Here is a 19,778-nt window from a genome sequence, read left to right as displayed (position 1 = left end):
TGATTTTGCCAATTGTGTTTTTAGACTCAGTAAATTCTAATTGTCGACTCAATACTTAGCCTGAAGCATGACACACAGCTCACACTCAATAATGTTTTCAGATGACTTTTGTCCAAATTCCCTTTCTCTTTAACAGGCATAAATCAGAATATGGGACTGGAAATGTGTCTGTGGAACAAAAAATAAGTATCATACAACAGGCTACTTACTTTGCTTTACAGGGAATGTGTGTGTTGTCCACTCTGCGACAGTATCCATACTTTGACCCACCTTCATTCCGGCTGTAACATGACTTATCTGAAACTTTGGTTCCTGGTTCAGTAGGAGCATATTTGAAAAGAAAGATAAGAAATTCATTGCTGCAAATGATTAATAAAATATACAACCAGCAGGAATAGTACTATTTGGACACAATCCTATTGACAATTTCCAGAAATGCAGGCTGTGATAATTTGAAATCAAAGGAGCTGACTGGAATTAAAAATAAACTTTCAACTATTCTATTATTGGTTAATGATTATTTATATGTTTGGGAACATCAGCATGATTTGCTGATTCTAAAAATTCCATATAAATATGAAAATGTAGCCAGAGAAGCTGCAAGCATTATGTGAGCAGCTTATAAGCAGGTCATCCAATGCTGCCTAGCTGCTCTGTGCTACCATGACATCTACCAGCTATGATTTGTGAAACTCCCCCAATATGCCAGACAGAGGAGTCAGCATCACATATTTCATTTCTCATGTAAGCATTCCAGATTCCCATAAGAGGCCAACTAAACACAGTGGTTAAAAGCTCAGGTTTTAAGGAACACTGAACAGCTATTTAAGATTTTTCAAGTGTTTAAACTTCTAGAGTTACCCATCTATAAAGTTAGCATATATAACAGTACTTACCTTGGAGAGTTGTTGTTGCCGATTAAATGTACGTGGATTAATATATTTGAGACATGGAGAACAGTGCCTGGTTAGTAGCATGTGGTTGACAAATATTCGCTATTCTTATATTTTTAATCATTCTTATTTTATCAGTAAGAAAACTGAGAACCATACTAAGTCACAGAGAAATGTAAATCTAACTTGGTGCCCAAGTCTAACTTAAAAACCTATGCTTTTTTTCTGCACTGAGCTGACCCTATTAAAGATAAAAAAAAATCTCTTCGAATGGGTGTTTATTAAGACTCCCACATCTCATATCAAAGCACCTGGGTTTGATTCCTGGCTTTGGCTCCTGACTCATTTCCTGCTACTGCTGACCCTGGGAAGCAGTGGTGATGGCCCAAGTATTTGGGTCCCTGTCACCCCTTGGGAAATGGGGATTACGTTCCAGCTCCTGGTTCCACCCCTGTCCAAGTCAAGTCCTTAGAAAGTGAGCACTTAGAAAGTGAGCCAGTAGAGGGGAGCTCTGTCTCTTTACCTTTCAAACAAATTTAATATTTTTAAATTAATAAAATGTTAAATACAGGAAAATTTTGAATCTAGTCTTTAAAAAGCAACAAAGTGGATTAAATAAGCCAAAAACCTATGAAGATATTCTAGTGTGTTAAAAAAGGATCATTATAATGATGTAAACTCACACAATTTTAAATTAATTTCATGGTTCCATGTTCAAGATTATAAAGTGAGTTTTGTTACTATATTTTCTTGAGTATTTTCATTTTAGTAACATTTAGTAATTTCTCAATACAAAAACAAAATATAGACACATTAAAAAGTATATAGGCATAAACAACCAGGGGAAAACATATTTCTAATCCCAAATTGCAGAGTTACTTGTGCTAATATTGCCACTTTGATGTTGTAAAATATTTAACACTTTGCTTTTTCCCAATTAACAATATGCCTGTCATGTCTCTAGGCATTAAATAATCTACCTCATCATGGATGCAAGACCTGCATTAAGTTAGCAGCCTATAATTTGACTAATCCTAATTTTTTAAATTTTGAGATGTTTCTCAATTATCAACTATCATTGAAAAATACTGAGAGAAAACTTCTTGTAAATAAATATTCCTGGGTGTAATCAATAGGGCAAGGAGTACAACATATTTTTTTTGGTTGTAAATGCATTTTTCCAAATTCTTTCTGTAAAGATTTTACTAATCCATGTTTTTTTTACCAACAGTGTATAATGCTAGGTATTTTGTCACATCCTCACCACCCAGGGCATTAACATCTGCAACAAATTTGTCAATTAACAAGTTTAGGAGATTATCTATTTTCATTAATATTCTTTTTTTTTAAGACTTAGTTTTTTTAAAGTTTATTTGAGAGGGGATGGAGACATGAGGAGAGAGAGAAAAAAAAAAACAGAGAGAGAGCGAGCTCCCAACCACTGCTTCATTGTCCAAATGCTCACAATAGCAGAAGGGTCAAAGTCAGGAGCCAGGACCTTAATCCGGGTCTCCCCCATGGGTGGCTGGAATCCAACTACTTGAAACATCACCTGTGTCTTCCCTGGGTCTGCACTGGCAGGAAGGTGGATTCAGGAGCTGGGTTTCGTAATGGAACTCAGGCACTCTGTTGTGGAACATGGGTGTACTAATTGGCACTCTGAGTCCAAACGTCTGCCCATATTCATATTTCTCATAGTAGTAAGTTGAAATGATTTAAAATTTGCTGTACATTTGTATTTCTTTTTCATAGTAAATTGCCTGCTTATGCCTTAGCCACATTTTCAATTCTTGCCATTTCAATTGATAGGAATTATTTTATATTAAAAATAGTGATATTTTAATAGATATGTTACAAAACTTTTCAAACTTTACAGAGCAATTGAAAATAAATTTGTATTCCTTTATGAAGTGTAGCATTTGTCATTTTATTTAGGCAATTCTATTCTCTGTTCTTTTAAATGACTTCCTTTAAACACGATTTAAAAGGTCTTCCTCTTTCCAACACCAGATAGTCAACATCAATTTAATAATTTTGAATATTTCCTAAAGTAAGGCACTGAGCTATACAATTGTCACTGGGAATACAATTGTGAACAAGAGACTGTTCCTGTACTAGGAAGTTTATAGTTACAGAGGAGATGGATAATGGAGGGAGGCAAAAGAAAAGAACAGTTAACACTTATTGCAGTCACTTATTACCAGATCATAAGGGAGATGCTCAGGACTTCACCTCAGTGCTAAAGAACATTGAAATCAACCAAGGAAGCATTAAGAGCTTTAACCAGCCAAATCAATTACATTTCTGCTTTTAATTTAGCATATCCGTCTGCAGGAAGTCTAAGCAGGATTGCTGAGGCCAGATTCCAAGGCACCAACTCATTTCCTGACATACTAGTGTTTTGAGCTTTGCTCCTCAAATTGTTTCTCAGCCCAACTTTACTGGACACAGAATTTCACTGAGGGATTCTCTAGGATGTTGTTCACTTGTATCCCAGATTCCTTTTGCTAAGTGTATTGTGAATCAGGAATTTTTGCTGCTTTCTTCAATCTTGTTTCAGGTGTATTTTCAGGAATTATGAAAAGTTTCTAGCATGGAATGATTCCCTTCAATAAATTTAGGAGTATGTCTATTTTCTCTATTAAAAAAATTCCTCCACAATTTGAATCAGACTCTGAAAGTATAAGCAGGAAAAGATATGACAATTAATTATACATATACAATGCACTTCATAGCTAGGAAGTTCAAGTAATTCAGTTTTTAAATTGTCTTTCTTAAAGAGAAATTGTATTTCCTTTAATCAACATCTCCACAACTATCCCCACTTGGAAACTACTATTCTATTCAATACTTCTAAGAGAGCAACCTTTTTAATTCCACATGCAAGATCATATATATGATATGCAATTGTCTTTCTAATCAGGTTACTTAAGGCAATTTATATTTCAGTTTACAATTTCAGAGGTCTTTATGCTAGAAACTTATTTTTAAAGTTTTCTTCCTGGTATAGTCAAAGAGCGTAATCTCTGAGATTCTAGTGGACAAAGTGACACTTTACCTCATTGCTCTTCTTCTTTCCTGCTCTTCTTTTTCCCCCTATTCTTTCTCCTGGCACATCCCCCCATACCAACATCTCTACACACACACATACACACACACGCACACACACACAGACTTCCAAGAATCAACATGTCTTTGAAAAATCTTAGGGTTGCCAGATAAAATACAAAATGTACAGTTTAATTTGAATTTCAGATAAATGAAGTTGGGTTTATTTTGCTTAGTTTTGTACAAATATACATCAAATATTGCACAGGACATTCCAGTAATAAAAAAAGAAGTTTGCTTTGTTTTGAAATTAAATTTCTTTACATTTACTTAAGATGCAGAAGGTCAGACTGAGAGAGAGAGGAAGAAAGGGAGAGAGACTGTCAGGTAGAGCTCTTGTCCACTGGTTCACTCTGCAAATGCACACAAAAGCTGGGGCTGTTCCAGGACGAAGCTATGAGTAGGAAATTCAATCCAAATCCCCCACATGGGTGGCAGGGTCTCAACTGTTTGAGTCATCATATGCTGTCTCCCAGAGTGTGCATTAGCAGGAAGCTGGAGTCAGGAGCAGAGCAGGGACTTGAACCCAGGCAGTCCAATACAGGACTCAGGAATCCAGCAGCTTAACTACAGGGCCAAACACCCACCCTTCTCCAGCCAAAATTTAAATGGATCATCTTTATTTTTACTTGCTAAATTTAAGAACTCTAAAACTTTTAAAAAGATGTAATTTTTTATTTGAAAGACTGATTTACAGAGAGGGGGACATACAGAGAGAGATCTTCCATCCGCTGGTTCACTCCCCAGATATCTGCAACAGCTGGGGCTGGGTCAGGCTGAAGCTAAGTGCCTGGAACCCCATCCAGGTCTCCCATGTGGGTGGCAGCGACCCAAGTACTTTGGCCATCTTCTGCTGCTTTTCCAGGTGCATTAGCTGGGAGCTGAATCAGAAGCAGAGCATCCCAGGCATGAACCAGTGCTTGTACAGAATGCCAGTATTGCAAGCAGCAGCTGAATCTGCTGCACCACAATGCCAGCCCCTAACCTTAAGTATTAATGTGAACTTATCTATACTTTTGAACAGTGGCATAGTTTCCAAGAATGAGAAAGGGTAGTCCTTTAGCCATTATTATACATTATCACCCAGAATAATAGTTAGAGGGATTTGTCTTCTTACCTGGTCCCCAGAGTTCCGTGCACTGCTTCTGCAGTGTGGGGCAAGTTCCCATCAGACAGTAGCCCTTCCCATTCTGGCAAGGGAAGCCATTGACTCGGAATCTATTGTCAGGGCAATTATTGGATTTACCATCACACATTTCAGGCAGGTCACACTCATCTTTTGCAGGTCTGCAAACCATCCCAGCCTTTTTAAGCTACAAGAAAACAAAAAGAAAGAGGGTTATTTTTCTACCAAGTTTACTCTACCACCTCAATTTAACACAAATAGCATTTACCTTTTGGCCTTTTTGTCCATGGGAGTTAGGCACATCACTTTATTCCAGTTTAACTTTTCATTCCATTAATTAAGACCATCTTCTGATATATCACCTCTTACTACTGCCCTAAGTCTTTAAACTGTTATGATTTCTGAGTTTGTAGGATAAACATTGTGGAAACATAAACTAAACCAAAAAAGTACAGAAAAAAAATCAAGCAATATCTCATATGCAGAGAAGGAAGTTTCTTCTACTTTTGTTGAATGCATCTTTGTAGGGATTTTCAAGAACATTTAAATCTGAAATTTCAGAGATTTACTGGTGAAGTGAACCTTCTGTGTTAAAGAAGGTAAGTTTACGAGCACCAGATCAACCATACTTTGAGACTTTCCCAGGCATCAAGTTTCCTAATCCTTAATTATTTTATTGAAGGTTCAGATATTTCCTCCCTGGCATGATTTATCATGAGGGAGAAACAGCCAAATATTCATTTGATACATCAACTTCATTGCAATTTAGTACTGCAGACTGCTCTTGTTTTCTCAGAGACAGCTTAGCAAAACACATTCTGTCACTCGTGTCAATCTGAGGACACGCGCGTTTTCCTAGCTGCTGTTAAGCAGGTGTGTTGTCACTGCACGTACTGTGAAGGTCCTCATACTAGTTACAGGAGCCAATCCTAGTTCCAGCTGGAGTTTATGACACTCTGCTAATGGAAACTCAATTGCTCCAACCAGGCTAGCTTTCTCTCCAGCTGTTGCGCATACCATGCTTGTACATTCAGTTACATGTTTGCTCAGTCTGTCTCCTCCTGGAAATTCCTTCCCTGTCTAAATCTGAATCCAAACTTGATTCATTCTTTACAGGCCAATGGAAAGTCTTCCTTCCCATGAAACTTTTCTGAGCTGTTTGGTGAAAATCACTGTTCCTGTTTTTGACCTGTGGTGGGCAATTCTGCTGATTTTGCACTTAGATAATATGGGTTTGAATCTCAGTTTGCCTGTGGCTAGAGGCTTAACTTAAGTAAAATAGATATAATCTCTGAAAATCCAATTCCTCATCTAACACCCCCCTGACAAGGGCACTGTGAAAATTAAGTCAGAATATGTATGGGAGATGTCATATGTTATTATACAGCCATCTTATTATGCATCATATTTTCATCTGTTTTCATGTGTGTATATCATTGCCCTATACTGTAACTTTTTTGAAGTCAGAGACTTTCAAAATTTTCTCTCTCAAAATCTCTAACAAAGAGTATTTAACATACATTTGTAAGACATTTAATTCTCAAATTTGCTTCCTTCTGGCCTCCTTTACTTTCTTTCCTCTCCCCCTTGACATTAAACACACAGACATGTACATACACATTTATCAAACATAATATGTATCCTGGTATATGACCTACATAATCATTCTACAAGTTGTATTGAGCACTTGAAAAGTATGACATTCTGTTCTAGGTGAAAGTGAATCAACCTCTTGCCCTTAGGACACAATCTACCTAAGGAAGCAAACCCATAAATGATCTCAATATGGAGTTATATACAATGATAGATAAATATTAAGCTCCACATTAAAGGAAAATTTAAGAAACTTCCATAGAGCAAATGACATATCTTATTTCTAAGAATTTCACTCTGAAATGAGTAGGAAGGTTGAAAATAGGAGCACTCCCACACTATTCAAAATTGATAATACTCTTCTGCCAAATACTTCACTAAAGGCAGATGTGATCAATGTTACTAGGTTTTGGCCATGAAGACCATGTAGCATCAAAAGAAGCAGGTAGGGGCCGGCGCCGTGGCTCACTAGGCTAATCCTCCACCTTGCGGCGCCGGCACACCGGGTTCTAGTCCCGGTCGGGGCACCGATCCTGTCCCGGTTGCCCCTCTTCCAGGCCAGCTCTCTGCTGTGGCCAGGGAGTGCAGTGGAGGATGGCCCAAGTGCTTGGGCCCTGCACCCCATGGGAGACCAGGAGAAGCACCTGGCTCCTGCCTTCGGATCATCGCGGTGGCCATTGGAGGGTGAACCAACGGCAAAGGAAGACCTTTCTCTCTGTCTCTCTCTCACTGTCTACTCTGCCTGTCAAAAAAAAAAAAAAAAAAAAGAAGCAGGTAGGAATAATTAGCATTGGCTATGGAGATAGTCCTATTCCAGGTTTCCCCTACGTATTGGTCACATAATTTATTTTTAAACATTTTAATGTATATATTTAATATATAACACATGATACTTTGATATACACATACATAATGAAATAATTTTTATATTCAAGTAAATTAACATTCAATTCCTCATATAATTAGCTTTTCTTCCTAGTGAAAACACCTGAAGTCTACTATTTTAGCAAATATCCAGTATTCAATACAGTATTATTATCTGTACTCACCATGAATACAATTAGAGTACACTAGGGCTCTAGCCCTATTTATCCAAATCATTTCAATTTTGTACCCTTTGAGCAAGGTATCTACACCTTCCTGCTCCTGGTAACCACCCTTTGTTTCTATGTTAGGCATTTTTGATTCCACATATAAGTGAGATCGTGTGGTATTTGTCCTTGTGTGCCTGACTTATTTCTCTTAGTCCCATGTCTTCTAGATTCATTCAGATTGCCAAAAATAGTGGTCCTATTATTTTGCACATTTTCTGTTCTGAGTTTCTATTCCCTCAAAAGTAAAATGAAACAATAACATCCAATGTGAAGGGTGTCACTGGCAGATGAAATAGGTCATTGTGCCTAAAGCACTAAATACTCCATAAACGGCATGTGGTATTAATTTGGAAGAAGAGAAATATTGCTTCGCCCGTTTCATTTAACATAATCACTAAGATGTTACAATAGTACAAACAAAATCATCATTGTTAAAATAGAATAAGATGGTAATCTTACTTGGCATTTTTCACAGCATTCTCCTAATGCACATTGAAAACCTGCTTTGATTTTACATGTTTTAGCTTCACAGCAAACGTTGGTACATTCCTAAGAAATTAGAAACAAATGTAAATTCTGGATTACTCTTTGGTGCTATTTCAGCCCAATTTATCATGTAATTTATTCATCAAACAGATGTACTTAGGTAGAGTTTGAAAATAATTTTATGAGAAAAAATATAAAAACAAAGCTTACCAAACTGAGTTGATTTTTTGTTTTTCTGAATTCTACTTATATCTTTTTTTGAAAAAAAAAAGACTAAAATATATTTTCAAGTTTCCTCAGTCTCCTATAGTAATACTAAAATAAATATATTCTTTTTTGATAAAATATGAGGGAAAACAAAATGAAAAAGTTCAGCTTAAAAATGGAAGTCATATTACTACTTATAGAATATAATTAGTTCAATTCATCAGTTATATGCCTAACTAGTAGTCAACTCAGTATCTAGAATAGATACCCAAAAACTAAAGACCTAGTTTGTAACCAGATTTAATGTGTAATTTAACTATGCGTCAAACAATGTACATACACTAGGTCTCCAGGCTTTCTCTGAGAAATCAGCAACCTGTTTACGCACTGGAGGAACTCCGGCTTCAGAAATTTTCCCTGGAGCTGTCTAGCTTCCTACAGAAGTGTAATACTGTTACAATTGTAACACTTTAAGGTTAAAACTCTTGCCCTTAGTTCAAATAAATACACCATATGGGAACGCCTGGTCTTTCTCATAGGATGAATAGGTTTGTAAATGTACTTCAAGATTACTGCAGGACCATCCCATCCCCTGAGGGCTCGATGTGCTAGTCATATTAATTGTCAACAAGATGATGACAAATGTCTGTGCAGAATCCCACTTGTGCTGCAACTAGGATGGGATCAGCTCAGTCTCTTCTACTGCTAAGTATTTTTGAGTCCTGAGCTGCAGGGAGCTACCAGGTCCCTGTGCTCGCTGGTGTTGGGACTCCAGAAACAGAAACCTGAATCCAGGCCTGGATTCCTTCACTGATCAGCTCTGAGACCTTGGTTAAGGAAGATACACTCTTTGAACATTCCCACAGCAGTGCTTAAAGTAATGCTCAAGAAGTCATCGTCACATAAGATATCTGAGATTTCAAGTTGCTACATGGTACTTTAAAAGGAGAGGGGAATGAGATAGGACCCTTAGAGGGAAATTAGCAAAGTCCATTCAACAGTGAAGTGTTCCTTCTCATAAAAATTGCCTTGACAAATACCTATAAACAAATATGTCCAAACTTACAGGAAACATCCAATTATATAATGGACCACACATTATTTTATAACTGACCTTTCTAGCAATTGAAAAACTAGATCATTTTAGGAAATACTTGGTAGTACCTCAGGGGTCCCACAGTCACAGTCTTCTCCTAATTCTACCAATTGGTTGCCACAGATTGGGATGGATATAATATCTTTAGGGGATGGAACATTAAAGATGCAATCTGATAACTTTTCCTCAAAGAACTTGTCATAGCTGACACGGCTACAGGAACTGAAGTCTGTAGGGATATAGAAGCTGTGAAGATAAGAGCAGAGAAATGGCTTAGGTCATGTTCTGGATGTAGCAGCAATGTCTGACCCTGGGTAGGATTATATGCATAACCAGTCCCCAAAGAATGAATCCAATCCACTCACAATGGCTAAGTCATGAGTTCATTTTCTATATAAATTAATCCATGTGGGTTGACACAAACACCTCTGGCTTAATAAGGAAATATGGCCACATCTCCAAGTATAGTATCTAGCCTATTTTTTAATAAAACTTATCTAGATAATTTTACTCAGCCTTGGATCATTTGGTGGTTGTAAAGACATAAAGGTAGCATTATATTTATTTGTATGTTAGTGAGTTCACTTTCATTTGGAGGATTTCCTACTAACAGAATTTCTTCATCACACAAAGATGAGGGGTAAAATGTCATAATATCTGGGAGAAATGACATACAGCATAGGAAAATAGCTTGAGAGGCATGGAAAAAGAGAATAGAAAAGAGGAAATGAATATATAAAAGAGACTGGGGTTTTAAATATAAGATTGCCTAGAAATTGTGCCTAAGACAGGGTATGCAATCCCTTTTCATAGACGCTTCATCACTCTGTAAGAAGTTTCTTCTTTATTTAGATTTTTCTCCAAGATTCCTTTTCCTAGCATCACCCAATCTGAGTTCATTGAAAACTTGATAAATATTAGTGATTTTTATGAAATCAGGTCTCATGTAGATATGATGAAGATAAGATGATGAGGTTCTCCAATAGAAAAGAAATAATATATTTAAACTTTCCCTAGTTAATGAAAAATATTGCACATAAATGAAGGGCAATGTGGCCTGGCACAGATACATATTTATTCAACAATTCAGAAACTGAAACATGTAGCTGAAGATGACCCAAAGAATAATAAATCCAGAGCGCATCAAAACCAGAAGCACACAGCATGTTCCCAGAGAGCCTCACCTTAGTGATTTGTCCATCACACATATTGTAGAAGGGCACTTGCAAACATAGGAATCATGATACATTCCAAAGTTGTGGCCCATTTCATGGGCCATTGTTCCAGCAACTCTAAGAAGATTGTCACTGTGGTCCTGAGGGTAAGAACAAGAAAACAGATGCTCTGATTTTCAAAAGCTCTGGTGAGTGGGTTCCTATAATGAGGGAAACTATTTGTATATAAAGATAATTGAAAATGAATCTTGATGAAGATTGGGATGGGAGAGGGAGTGTAAGATGGAGTGGTTTAGGGTGGGAAGGAGGTTATGGGGGGAAAAGATGCTATAATCCAAAAGTTGTACTTTCAAAATTTATACTTATTAAATAAAAGTTTAAAATTAAAAATTAAAAAAAACAAAAAATGAGGTAAACTATTCCAGTTTCTTGCTATAAAGCAGATTTTTTTCAAGCATGATAGTAATTAAAAAAAAAACCTTTTTAAAAACAATGATCCATTTCCTCTTTCCTTAGCTTGCATTTCAATACTCCCATCTAAATTTTAGAAGTCTTTGATGTGTTAGGCTAATAGTAATCTAAAATTGTTGACTAAGCAATGTAGTATTGCTGGCATCATTCTTAATTCTGTTACTGCTGAGAGTAGACATCAGTAATTTCCATATTTATCCCATTGCATGAAGTTCAACCAACATCTGACTTCATCACTAGATTATTTCTGATTTGAGCTTGAACAAGTGATTCCAAGTGATCCAGAAGCAATAAAAGAATAAAGGAGAATCACCAATGTTTTTTAATTTCCTATTGGGTTGAAAGGAATGTGCCAGTAACATCCAGCCAAAGAAACTGGATTCCCTTTGATATTTCATCTCAAGGAGCCAAATGTCAAGATCAGTAAGGAGGCACTGGCTTTGTGGCACAGTGGGTTATTCTCCACTAGTGATGCCCACATCTCATATCAGAGTGCCATTTGATTCCTGGCTACCTGGCTTCCAATCCAGTTTCCTGCTTAGGTGCCTGGGAAAGCAGTGGATTATGGTCTAAGTACTTAGATTCCTGCTATCCATATGGAACACCTGGATGGATTTCCTGGCACTTTGCTTTGATTTGTTCCTCATCTGGCCCTGTCCTGGGCATTGCAGACGTTTGGGAGTGAACCAGGGGATGTAAGATCCTTCTGTATGCTTGCCTTTCTCTCTGTCTCTCTTTGTAATTGTGTGTGTGTGTGTGTGTCACTATGCTTTTCAACTAAATAAATACATATATAATTTTTTAAAAAACATTGATGAAGAACAAAACAAGAGTAGTGAACAAAGAAAAACTGTGTAATTTAGGAAGTCAATAACCAATTCATGGGGCCAACACTGTGGCACAGTAGGTTAATCCTCTGCCTGCGGCGCCGGCATCCCATATGGGTGCTGGTTCTAGTACCGGCTGCTCCTTTTCCAATCCAGCTCTCTGCTATGACCTGGGAAAGCAGTAGAAGACTGCCCAAGTCCTTGGGCCCCTGCACCCACATGGGAGACCAGGAAGAAGCACTTGGCTCCTGGCTTCAGATTTGTGCAGTTCCAGCTGTTGCAGCAACCTGGAGAGTCAACCAATGGAAGGAAGACCTTTCTCTGTTTCTCCCTCTCACTGTAACTCTACCTCTCAAATAAATTAATTTAAAAAATTCACGATATTATTTCAATTTTTTAAGATTAATGTGGTATATCCTACTATACAATAACATGGTGCTCTACAAATGGAAAATAATTTAAGCTGAAAAGTTTAAGAAAAACAGAAATGTACATCTTATACTTGAAGTTCATTTTAAACCTGGGTTTTCTTCATTTTGTGTTCTTAAAAAATTATGTCTTCCCCTAGAATGACATCCATGTTTCTTTCCCCTCTGTCAATCATACAGTTTGAAGTCTATCTTCATACAACTTTTGCTGATGACCTTAATCTTCATCAATAATTCTCTCTTCTGGATTCCCACTGAAGTCTCAAGTTTATAACACAATACCCAGATAGTAAACGTCATATGTTATAACCATGGCACTTCCAAGATACACTATTTGGATAGTTCTTTGGATATTACTGGCACATTCCTCTCACCCCAATAGGATATTTTAAATATATATTTATAATACATATAGATGGATATATCTATTATATTATATTATAAATATATATTTGTGTATGTATATATATATATTTATTTATTTTTGTTCATTCCATGAAGTCCATCACAAACCCAGATTCATAAAATGGTCATTATAAATATTGTTCCATTTCTGTCTAGGATGTAGAAAGTTGGAAATAGCACTATTCTGACACTAATAGGGACAAGGCAGATTAGCAATTATAACTTCTCTTGAATCCACCAGTATGTTGGGGTTACAGGCCACCCAAAGACCTGTGAAAATATATTTGAATTGAAAGAAAGATAGTCTTATTCAGATAAAACTGAAGTAACTCACTGTATTATAGGAAATATTAAAAAAATCCTTCTGAAAGGAAAACTTCAATACCAGGTAAAAAATTGGATCTTTACAAAGAAATGAAGAGTTTATTGTTTGGAATGCAATAATGCAATAAAGCAAATGTAAATATAGAACAATTTCTTTATTTTGAATTATAATAAAAGATAACTTTTTAAAGCAAAACTTGTAACAGTACATTGTGAATATGTAGCATATGTAATATTAACTATATTATAGCAATAGTGCAATGTATGAGAGGAAATTAGAGCTAGTGATTTGTTAGGTCCTTATATTACACTTGGTATTATTTCAAAGTGAACTGATTACTAAAGAGGTATGTTACATCCTGAAGAAACCATTGATGTAATAATCAAGTAGTTGATAAAGCCAAAAAATAGGTATAAATAAAATTATTTTAAAAATACCCAATCTTAAAGAAGGTTGTGAACAAAACATAAGAAATCAAACACTGGCAGGAATAGAAAACAGGTAGACTAATTAAATAATTTGGTCCCAACAATATCAATAATTATATTAATATAACTGATCCAAATATATTAAATAAAAGACAGAGATTATCTGATTAGATTTTAAAAGGTAAAATCTAAGTATATACTGTCTGCTAGAAAAATTCTCTAAATGTGAAGAAGTACATAAGTTAAAAATAAAGGAAAGAAAGTATCATGTAAACATTATCATAAAATGTTGCAATAACTTCAGAACAAGGAATGTTTCAGAGATATATACTTCAGCCAGGATCATGGCATAATGATAAAAGGATCAGTTCACCAAGAAAACATAACTATTACACTTACATTTATACTAACAGTTTATTTAGTAACATAAAACAAAGATTTACAAAATTAAAAGAAGATAGACAAATCTATAATTTTTCTTTGGAAGTTTACTGTTCTCTCTCTCCCTTAATTAGGACTTAAAAGAGCTATACAGCACTATAAGTTAAGGTCACATAATTAATAATTTTAGCATATTGCATTCAACCACAGAAGATATAATTTTCAAGTTTATATGGCACACTAAGAATAAAACTCAAAAACATTTAGAATATTGAATTCTGCAAAGTATGTTCCATGTTATAACAGAATTAAGTAAAATAATCACTAAAGGGAATTAATACAACACACTTAAAAATAATGCATGGTCAAAAGAGATGAAAAATGAAATTAGAAATCATTTTCATACTAAAGAAAATTAAAAACACACAAAATCCAAATATCTTAGATGAACTAAAGTCATGGAAAATTTAAAGTGTTGAAAAAGAAAAAAATGAAATGTAGAGCAAAAGGAAGAAAAGAAAAGCAGAAATCAATGAAATTGAGAACAGGAAAAATATAGAGAACATTGATGAACCAAATGTGTTTCTTTGAGAAAACCAATGAAATTGATAAATCCCTTGCCAGTCTGACAATGACACCACCACACCCACACACATATTATAATATGAATAAAAGAGGAAGTATCACCACAATTACAAATTCTACATATACTGAAAGGATAATAAAGAATGCTACTGACATATTAGTGCCAGCATCAATAGCATATGTCTTTTCTTAAATATATGAACAACTAAGGCTCATTCAAATAAGGTTGGGTAATCTGAAAAGTACTAAAGCTGTTGAAGAAAGAAAATTTATATAAAAACCTTTCAACCAAGAGAACTCTAGGTCCACATAGTTCTACTCATACATTATACCAAACATTTTAGGAAGGATTAATAGTAACTCTACTCCAAAGTTCTGTAAAATCACAGTTGGGAGCATAACTCTTTTAATGTGGCCAATTTTACTGTAACAATGAAACATAGAAAATAAATAACACAAAATCTAGAAATAGAAACTACAGACTGATACTCTACATGAACATAGATGCAAAGATCCTAAATATGTATTAGCATGTTAAACCAAACAATATTTTGAAAAGTTAACATATTATGACTATACTGAGATTATCTTGCAATGCAAAATCAGTTCAACACTCAAAATACCACGTCAACAAATGAAAGAACAAAATTATAATGGTATTCTTAAATGATCTTAATTGATTCAGGAAAAAAAAAATGTGAATTATAGAACCAACTGCTCATCTTCAGACAGACCTGAACAATCCCAACAGAATGATAAGGAGAGCACATGGTAGACATGAAAGCAAGGCCCACAGTTGTTCCAGAAAGTTCTTTTGCTCTGTAGGAAAAGTGAATTGATACAATAAATTATGATTCTGTTATATTTTAATAAATAATTCATCTAGAATTCTAAATAGTTAACAGAAAAACTCATATTGTGAACCATCACACTTAAAATGTTATTCAGTTTTGAATTTGTGGAAGGCATTTTTTCCTTGGAATTACTTGCCGATCAATTGAAATCCAAGCATCAGGATGTATTCATGCTTAGTATTTCATTTCTGTCATTCATAGTGATCATATTTCTTTGGAGAATGCAGCCTTTTTCTAGGCAGGCAATGTAGCATAACAGTTTAAACTGCCGCCTGCAACACACCATCCCATAGAAGCTCTGGTTCGAGTCTTAGCTGCTCTATTTCTGAGCTAGCTCCCTGCTCTTTGTTAATCCAATTCCCTATAAAGCTCCTGGCTCCTGGCTTCAGCCTGGCTCACCCATGGCCATTAGAGCCATTTGGGGAGCGAACTAGCAATAGAAGATCTCTCTCTCTCTCTACCTCCCCCTCCCCACAACTATAAACATGCCTTTCAATAAATAAAATATTTAAAAAAAAAAAAAACCAGAATGTAACTTTTCTTAAGATAAAGAAAGCTTTTTTTTTTTTTTTTTTTTTTGGTCATAGGAAGCTGGATCTGAAGCAGAGCACCGAGGACTTGAACCAATGCTCCTATATGGAATACCTACTCACAGGCAGCAGCTTAACCCATTGGGCCAAAATGCCAGCCCCTTGGGTTTATTTGTTCTACATTAGTAGATGTTCAGCACAGAAATGCTCACTAATTTTGACAGCATGTAGTCCATTGATTTCTCATGATAGCACTGTTTCCTTAAGGATGGACTCAAGTAACTCCAAGTCAAACCTTGCCACTTCCATCTATCTGATTACAACTGAAGATTATTCACCTACCCAGCAGCATTTGTGAAATGAATTTGTAAAAATTCAAGTATTAATGTGTGATTTGGCCACAAGATTTACTTTCACTGCTGTTTTTAAATGACCATTTCAGTAGGGTAGTGTAGGTGTGAAATTAAAATAGTTATATTTCCTTCCAACCTGGAAGTTTCTCCTTACTAGATCATAAAGTCAATCTTTCTTTTTAAAATACTGATCCAAACCTCTCTTTCTATTATTTAAACTTTACTTTCCATATGCACAATAAAAACAAATGAATTGTTGCTATATCATCAGCTTCTGTTTAATAAAGAAAATATTTAGATCAAAAGTGTGATCACATTTGACACACGATCCAAGTGTGGGATTTTTAAATATATTCTGCTAAATGCCTTTTCCTCTTGTCTTATAGCTGAAGACACCACTTTTTTTTTTTTTTTACCAAGACTTTGAAAAGCTTCTATGCTAAATATCACATGGTATGCAAAGGGGAAAACCCACACATACGTGATCAACTGAGCAATATCATGACGTTTTCTCCGTAGGAGAACATTGCCTCTCCATTTAGAAAAATTTTCCAAAGTGAAGCTTGCATTTGGAGATATCTTTATCTTATCTTCATCACTCCAGATTTCCACACCAACTAAAGCCACATGAGTATTGAGCTTTTTATAAAGCTGTACAAAGAGAACACGTAATGATAATGTTACAATTGAATATTTCCAATGCGCCTTATATTTTCAAACCTTCATAGCAGCACTGTAAAAGAAAGCATTCTTTCCAAATATATTTGAAAAAGAAATTACATTCTCTTCTTTCAGACACTAAAATCCCCATGCAAAATGAAAGGCAGAGCATGTTAGGTATTTTGAGTTTGTAAATTTTTTGTTTTAAGCCAAAGCCTTATTAAGGCAAACTTTTTCTGCATGTGACTTCAAGAAATACTGTAAGCTTTTTGAAAGTTTATGTTAGCAGATCATTCCTATAGCTTTGGTTTAAGTATATACACTCATTTTTTTTTAATTTCTTAAAGTCTTGGAATTTCAGAATTAGCCAAGGTGGTTCAATGTTGATTTGAGAATTAGAGAAGAAATTGCTTCTCGGACTTTTGGCTAAGATCAAGTGTGGAGAATTAGAGAAGTAACACGCTACATGCAAATGCCCTACATCCGTGAATTTGAACAAGGTAAGTGGTTGTTATAGTATGAATGTGTGGCCACCAGCTCCAAGTTCATTTGTTGAAATTGTAACCTCTAAGGTGACAGCATTAGGATATAGGGCATTTGAAAGATGATTAAGTCATGAGGGTAAGCCCTTAGGAGTGGGATTAGTGCCCTTACAAAGGGCCCAGGTGAGCTGCCTTGTTTCTTCTACCATGTGAAGACAGACCAAAGGCACTACCTATTAACCACAAGGTGAACCCTTATTGGACATTACATCTGCCAGCACATTGATCTTGGATTTCCCAGCCTCCAGAACTCTGAGAAATGAATTAATGCTGTTATGAACCACTGAGGTTGGAGTATTTTATTACAGCTTCTTCAATATACTAAGACGATGGTCCTCTAAATGACCGAGTTATATATACACGATGTGTAATGCATATGAAAAATGTGCATATTGAAATAAAGGATAAAGCTTACTCTAATGATAAGAGCTTATATCACTACTATAATTTCTAAAAATGCACACATAAACAGCCATTCTCATGGTCAATTTTCTGTTGAGAAACCTGAAAAATTGATCTTTGCTTTAAAAAAATGATTTATTTGAAAAGCAAAGTTACAGAGAGAGAGAGAGAGAGAGAGAGAGAGAGAGAGAGGGAGGGAGGGAGGGAGAGACAGACAGAAAGATCTTCCATCTGCTCATTCACTCCCCAAATGGTCAAAATGGCCAGGGCTGTTCCAGGAAGAAGACAGGAGCCAGGAACTTCTTCTGGGTCTCCCACTTTGCTGCAGGGTTCCAAGGACTTGGGCTATTTTCTGCTGCTTTCCCAGGAGCAATAACAGGGAGTTGGATTGGAAATGGTACTGCCAGGACTTGAATCAGAGCCCATATGAGATACTGGTGTCTGTCACAGATGGCAGCTTAATCTGCTGTGTGACAAGGTGATCCCTGTTGTTGTTTTTAAAAATAACTTGAACAGCACAGTGGAATGCAATTATAAAAGGAGAACTTGGGGGCTGGTTTTCACCATACAGTTAAGATGACTGAAGATCTGGTTTCAATACCTGGCTTTGTTGCTGACTCAGCTTCCTGCTAATGCAAACCCTCAGAGGTAGTCATGGTGATTCAAGTAATGACAGTAATGAGACCCATTCATGTGGGATACCAGAATTGAATTTCTGGCTCCCAGCTTTGACTCTCGTCCTGTAATGGGCATTTGGGGAGTAAACCAGCAGATGGAAGTTCTCTGTCTTTCTCAAGGCTCTACCTCTCAAATAAATACATAATTTTTTAAGAAGAGAGAATTAAAACCTCAATCTGAAGAATAAAGTCCTTCCCTTGATAATTCCCTCCGCTTCCTTGTTCCTAGTTTTCTTTGTTTTACTTACCTGATAAACCCTAACCCTTTACAAAGCCAACTCTGCACTGACTCTCCCCCATCATGCCTTTGAACACACACCATGCCAAGTGCTCACACTTTGCAAGCATATGACTAATCTCCAGGCTTCATAACATTTTCCAGCAAGCATGCTGCCTCTCCTAATGTTATTCACTCAGTCTCTGCACATTATTTCATACTTCCTCATCTTTATTAGGAGTAACAGCATTTCCTTTAACATTCCACTTTCACAACCACTGAGAGTGCAGAAGTAATACAAAGAGAACTTCCACAAGTTCTCCCCACTTGTATACTCCCTTCCTATATCTATGCAAACACCCTGCACCTACCTGTCTTTATTACATGAATGACTCGAAAACCTAAGGCCAGCTTCTCCACTCATGCATTGAGCACTCATTCTCCTATATCCTCCTGAATCAAGATTATTCCAACAATTTATCTTTCTTCCCTGCATTTTTATCAACGTTTAACCTTCCATGAAATCATTTATATAAGCAAAAAATGATTTGGGGGATTCCACACTGATTAAAGTAATCACACCCCTATGTATATTAAATACACCAAAACATCATACAATATTCATGATTGCACAGAATATATACAATTTTAAGAACCAAAAAAGAACTATAACTGGATCCATCATGGAGTAGGGACAATTTCTCTCAATGCTATGACCCTCTCTAACATATACTGCATTTCTGCGTCCTTTTGTTATGTGTCTGTGTCTTTTTGTTATGCTTAATTCCATATCTCTTATTCTTTCTTGGACTCACTCTAATTATGCTCTTAACCATTTTCCACTGCTTAGTATCCAGCAGGGAGCTGGATCAAAAGTGGAGCAGCCGGAACTTAAACTGGTGTCCATATGGGATG

At 36.0% G+C, this 19,778-nt stretch overlaps 1 protein-coding gene across 11 annotated transcripts in view; it reads right to left on the bottom strand.

Moving 5' to 3' along the window:
• The window catches only part of ADAM28 (ADAM metallopeptidase domain 28), a 790,284-nt gene that overhangs the window by 21,656 nt on the left and 748,850 nt on the right, over positions 1–19,778 (bottom strand). For 10 of the 11 annotated variants that reach the window (XM_062212787.1, XM_062212784.1, XM_062212788.1 and 7 more), the window contains 7 exons: positions 16,847–17,016; positions 15,363–15,447; positions 10,788–10,918; positions 9,672–9,849; positions 8,274–8,363; positions 5,119–5,314; positions 210–312 (listed from right to left, as the gene is read on the bottom strand). In XM_062212787.1, coding sequence (XP_062068771.1) covers positions 210–312; positions 5,119–5,314; positions 8,274–8,363; positions 9,672–9,849; positions 10,788–10,918; positions 15,363–15,447; positions 16,847–17,016 — 953 coding nt within the window. Of the gene's footprint in view, positions 1–209; positions 313–4,749; positions 4,883–5,118; positions 5,315–8,273; positions 8,364–9,671; positions 9,850–10,787; positions 10,919–15,362; positions 15,448–16,846; positions 17,017–19,778 lie in introns of those variants that run through there. The other variant, XM_062212792.1, reaches the window with a different exon arrangement.

Source organism: Lepus europaeus, chromosome 16 (genome assembly GCF_033115175.1).
Source record: "Lepus europaeus isolate LE1 chromosome 16, mLepTim1.pri, whole genome shotgun sequence".
Lineage (NCBI taxonomy): Eukaryota > Metazoa > Chordata > Mammalia > Lagomorpha > Leporidae > Lepus > Lepus europaeus.
The sequence above is the reverse complement of the archived record's forward strand: the minus strand, read 5'-3'. Positions and strand labels throughout refer to the sequence as shown.